This window comes from Rhea americana, unplaced genomic scaffold (genome assembly GCF_003343005.1).
Source record: "Rhea americana isolate MKP2758 unplaced genomic scaffold, rheAme1 scaffold_1146, whole genome shotgun sequence".
Classification (NCBI taxonomy): domain Eukaryota; kingdom Metazoa; phylum Chordata; class Aves; order Rheiformes; family Rheidae; genus Rhea; species Rhea americana.
Window position 1 is genome coordinate 1 of NW_028185202.1, and position 5,157 is coordinate 5,157.

At 69.9% G+C, this 5,157-nt stretch overlaps 1 protein-coding gene and 1 long non-coding RNA gene across 2 annotated transcripts; one reads left to right on the forward strand and one right to left on the reverse strand.

Moving 5' to 3' along the window:
- Window positions 1-6: 6 nt before the first annotated feature.
- On the forward strand, window positions 7-1,188 carry LOC146600838 (uncharacterized). The gene is made up of 2 exons (XR_014897300.1): window positions 7-159; window positions 453-1,188. It is a non-coding gene; the product is annotated as an uncharacterized LOC146600838 (long non-coding RNA).
- A 2,124-nt stretch (window positions 1,189-3,312) lies between these two features.
- On the reverse strand, window positions 3,313-5,047 carry ATG101 (autophagy related 101). Its single transcript, XM_085316960.1, has 2 exons — window positions 4,696-5,047; window positions 3,313-4,420 (listed from the first exon to the last, which is right to left on the reverse strand). Exons 1-2 carry the CDS (start codon window positions 4,945-4,947, stop codon window positions 4,016-4,018), a joined length of 657 nt encoding a protein of 218 aa, XP_085173086.1. The 5' UTR covers window positions 4,948-5,047; the 3' UTR covers window positions 3,313-4,015.
- Between the last annotated feature and the right edge of the window lie 110 nt (window positions 5,048-5,157).

The window sequence follows — 5,157 nt, forward strand, 5'->3', positions numbered from 1 at the left end:
GGCTGCAGCGTGGGGTCCTGGTGCAGAGCTGGGTCCTGGTGCAGAGCTGGGTGCTGGTGCAATTCAGGCTGCAGTGTGGGGTCCTGGTGCAGAGCTGGGTCCTGGTGCAGAGCTGGGTGCTGGTGCAGTGCTGGGTCCTGGAGCAATTCGGGCTGCAGTGTGGGGTCCCGGTGCAGAGCTGGGTCCTGGTGCAGATCTGGGTCCTGGTGCAATTCGGGCTGCAGCGTGGGGTCCTGGTGCAGAGCTGGGTCCTGGTGCAATTCGGGCTGCAGCGTGGGGTCCTGGTGCAGAGCTGGGTCCTGGTGCAGATCTGGGTCCTGGTGCAATTCAGGCTGCAGCGTGGGGTCCTGGTGCAGAGCTGGGTCCTGGTGCAGAGCTGGGTGCTGGAGCAATTCGGGCTGCAGCATGGGGTCCTGGTGCAGAGCTGGGTCCTGGTGCAATTCGGGCTGCAGCGTGGGGTCCTGGTGCAGAGCTGGGCCCCAACATGGGGGTCCTGATGCGATGCGGAGTCCCAGCATGGACTCTTGGTGCAATTTGGGCTCCCAGCATGGGGTCCCGGTGCAGTGCCGGGTCCCAGTTTGGGATCCGAGGAGCGGATGAACGGCACCGAGCTGCCCGCGGCGCTGGGGACGCGCTCGGCGTAAGTCTGCGAGGGGCCAGCGGGGCGGCCCGAGGGTCTCGGCTCAGCCCGGGAAGGCCCCGGAGCTGCTGCAGGAACGGAAGCACCCGGCAGCGTGCCCGGGCCCCGGCGCCGGCGCGGGTCCCGCTCTCACGCCCTCCTTTCCGCCCCGCAGCCCGCCGGTGCGCCCGCCGCTAGCCGCCCGCCCCGGCCGCGCGGGCTCGGCGACGGCGGCCCCCCGGCCCGGAGGGACTCGCGGTCCCATGCGGCCCCGGCGGCTCCCGAACCTTCCTGCGGCGGAGGCCGGATCCGAAGCCGGCAGCCGGCGGCAGGGAAACGTCTGCGGGAGCAGCCGGGCTCAGCCCGAGCCCCCGCTCGGCACTTTGACCACTGATGTGAACACTAATTGCCAAAAAGAAAAAAGAAAAAGGGACCAAAGCCGGGGCGGGGAGGGGGTGCGGCAGGGCGGCCGCCTGCCCCGGCCCCCTCCCCGGCCCCCCGGCCCCCCGCCGCGGTCGCAGCGAGGGGTAACGTTTTGTACATGGGAAATACACGGAGTCTTTTACGCAGCCCGGCCCCGCGCATCCCTCTCTGCGCCGGGGGCGAGCCGAGCCGAGCCGAGCCGAGCCGCGGGGGCCGGGCGACGGGGCCCCCCGCGTACGGGGTGCCGCAGGGAGCGCGCGCGCGTGGAGCCGCCCCGGCGGGCTGGGGGCCACGCGGGTGCGCTCGCTCAGCGCCGGCCCCGCTGCAGCCGCCTGCGGCCGCGGCCGGGGGGGCGGCGGGCTCCGCCCGTGGGGCGGGCGAAGGGGCAGGATCCAGCCGCGGCACGGCCGGGAGCAGAGGAAAAGCAGCTCACAGGGGCCGGATCCGGCCCGGGGAGCTCCGTGTGCAGAGCCAAATTGGGGGGGGGGGGCACATCCAGCCCTGGTATCCCTGAGAGCAGAGCAAAGGGGGCTGATACGGGGCCGGATCCGGCCCTGGCATCCCTGAGAGCAGAGCAAAAAGGACTGAATCTGGCCCTGGTACCCCTGAGAGCAGAGCAAAAGGGACTGAATCTGGCCCTGGTACCCCTGAGAGCAGAGCAAAGCGGGCGGAAAGAGCCCGGATCCAGCCCTGGCATCCCTGAGAGCAGAGCGGAAGGGGCCCGGATCCCTGGGAGCAGAGCGGAAGGGGTGCGGGGTGCAGCCTCAGCRCTGGGAGGGCAGAGCAGAATGGGCTCGGAGGGGCCAGATCCAGCCCTGGCACCCCCGGAGCAGAGCACACGGGGCGCCGAGCGGCAGGATGCGGCTCCCGTCCCCTCCCAAGCCGCGAGAAGCCGATGCCCCGCCAGCAGCCCGCAGGGATTAGCTGTAAAACAGGGAATAAAAGTTTCCCTTAATCCTCTTGGCGGGATTAGCGGCGCCGCCAAGCCCCCGCGCCGCGGCTCAGGGCCCCGCGGACGCCAGCCGGGGCGGCAGCGCCCGCTCGGGGGTGTCCAGCGACCCAGGCGGGGGGGGGGGGAGCGATTCGGGGTCCCCAGGGCCGGAGCGGTGCCCGGCCCAACGCAGAAGCGATCGTCCCCCAGGATGAGCCCCCTCCCCGCGACGCCGGGGACYGCGGCACGGCGACGGGGCCGGACGCTGGGGCCCGGCGGGAGGGCTGTGCCCGCGGCTTTTCGGGGTGCCCTGACCTCCCATCGTGTCCCCCCGCCAGCCCCACAGCAGCTCCGCTGGCACCCGTTGCCTTTTAATGCGTCCGCACAAGGAGCCGGGAGGGGGGCGGCCCCCCAGGGCCCCCGCGCGCAGTCTGCTCGAGGCTCAGCGCGGATCAGCGCCGGGAGCAGGGACGCTCCTCGCAAAGACGCGGCTCTCCTCCCATCTGGCTCCGTCTCCCTCCGGCCCCCCCCCGGCGCTAGGTGCCTTCGGCCACCACGTCGGCGTCGCGGGAGGCCCGCCGCTCCTGCGCCAGCTGGGCCACCAGGCTCTCCAACTTGACGAGCAGGTTGCAGCCGAGGAAGAAGATGCCGAAGGCGACGGTGAGGCAGAGCACGCAGAGGACGGCGATCTGGACCGCCTTGGCGAGGGGCTGGCTGCCGGGGTCGCCGCGGGCCGCCCCGTCGGCGGTGGCCAGCGAGCAGCAGGCGCTGACCGCAGCCTCCACCGTCCGCGGGGAGGGGGCCGCCGCGGTGCTGTTCATCCTCCTCCTCCTCCTCCTCCTCGGGGGCTGCTCGGAGCGAAGTGGCAGCGCGCAGGGAGGCAGCTGCGGGTCAGCGACAGACGGGGAGGGTTTAAGTGATGTCAGGCACCGTCCTCGCGCAGCCCGGCGAGTCTTAGCCGCCCGCGGGGCCCCCCTTGCTCCAGGGAGCAGCCTGCCCGGGGGGCTGGCGGCATCTCAGCGAGGGGGCCAGGCCCCACGGGCACCCCCGGCAGCAGAGGAGCCGAAGGGGCTCCTCGGGTGGGCAACTGGGGCTTTTTCTGCAGGAAAGCAGCCGGGGGTTGCCGCCCCGCATCTGACCCCACGCCCCCCTCCCTCGCGTGCCCGCAGCTGCGCTCCGGCAGCGGGATATCGCCAAGCCCACCCYGCCACGGCCCCACGGACACGCCGCCAGGCCCCTCTCAGCTCAGCCTCATCGCCCGTCTCCTCCCCATCCCGTGGACGCCTGCCCCAGCCCCCAGCAACACCCAGGACATGAGGCGACTCCGGCAAAAAAGGGATGAGGCTCCCACCTGGAAATAACTTTATTACTGTCCCAGAGGAAGCCCACAAGCCCTTCTGCAGGCCCGGAAGGGAAGCACCTCAGCCCCAGGGACGGGACAGTGCCACCAGATAAGACTCGGGTGCTTCGCTCACTCATGACTGGGGCAAGGACGCGTGGCAGCGAGGGTCCTGGTTCGTGCTGCCCACGCCAGGCAGAGCTGCGGGGAACGCGCAGGTCGGTTTAGTGCAGCATCTCCAAAACACCCAGCTCCAGCTCCCAAAGTCCTACTCCAAACGGAAAGGGAAGAGCTACAGGCAGGGACGGGACAAGGCACAGGCACCTCCCCTCCCCTCTGACCATCGCCTTCTCGAGCGCTGCACCCTCCCCGGGACGTGCGGGGCCACACGTGCCGAGCAGCAGGTCCTGCCCCAGGGAGCTCGCGGCGGCTCATCCGACGCAGGACGCAGACCTCGGAGCCAGTTCCACAGGACGAGGGCAAGGGCARGCTGCCTTGGCCAACGCAGCGGGGCGCTTGCCCCAAACCAGCGGCAACCCACAGTTAAGGGATAGGCCAAGTTCAGCTCCTCGCAGAGGCTTTTTAGAGGGGGRAGAAGGATCTAAACAGAGACTCTGGCCCAAAGAGCTGTGGGGAGGTGACGCTCCCCACCAGCCATGTAGGAGGAAAGTTGCTTCAGCAGTGCCTGTCCCAGCACCCAGCTCTACAGAGCCAGCGTGTCCTTGATGAGCCGCCGCATGGTGGTGGTGACCGAGGTGCCCAGGGAGTCCGTGATCTGGTAGGAGATCTTGTACAGGTAGGGTTGCACGTCCTTCAGGCTGGTGTCGAAGACGTTGTCCACCTCTGACTGGGTGGGCATCTTGGGCAGGTATTCGTGGCGGTTCATCACCTCGACGATGTTGATGATCTTCTCGCACAGCTTCTCACCCACCTTCTCCCGGCAGATCTGCCTCTCCTGTTCATTGGCCAGGTTCACCACGTTCACCTTGATGGTCCACAGCTCCCAGGGGATGCACTCGTCGGAGAAGGGCCAGCGCGACTTCTTCTTCTGGTAGAACTCCAGGGAGATCTGCCCCATGCCGTCGCTGCCCGAGCTGCGCAGCGCATCCTGCCGAGAGAGCGCACAGGCCTGCTCAGGGGGGCCGCGGCCTCGCGGAGGGAACAACAAGGAGCTCACGCCAGCAACACGCAGCTCCAAGCCAACGCGTAGCCRGGACACCGTGAAGATGGTCAAGGGGGACGACCTGATGGCAAGGACAAGGCACAGCCCACGTGCAGCTGGCTCAGCAGACCCTGCCGGCTCGCCAGCTCCCCTCCCCGCTGCTCAGCCGCACCCCAGGACGTCCCTGGRGCGCTCGGGGCAGGTGCCCGAGCGCGCGTTACCTTGAACTCCCCAACGGCCTTGCGCAGGGCCCGGTCCAGCTCCTCAGAGGAGACGCGCACGTAGGCGAAGTCGATGAAGTCGCAGTCCACGTCCTGGGTGCCCACGGTGCCGATGGAGTAGGTGCCCTCCTTCTTGTAGTGGAACTTGCCGGTGCTGCGGTGGAGCAGGACGGTGTGCAGCACGGCCAGCATGGCCTCCTCCACCTGCCGGCCCTCCACCGACACCTCCAGCACCTCCGCGCGGCAGTTCATGGCGGCGACGGCTCCGAGCGCGCTCCTGCGGGGCACAAAGCGCAGGGCTGGGGGGCGGCTCTGCCCCTGCCCAGGCCACCACGGCTGAGAGCCCTCTGCCCCCGACTCCCCCCCACCACCACCTTGGGGGACTCGAAGCTCCCAGACATCCCAGGCCCCTCCCCAGCCCCCCTCCAGAGGGGCCCAGGCGTCCTGCCCCCCCCGACCCCC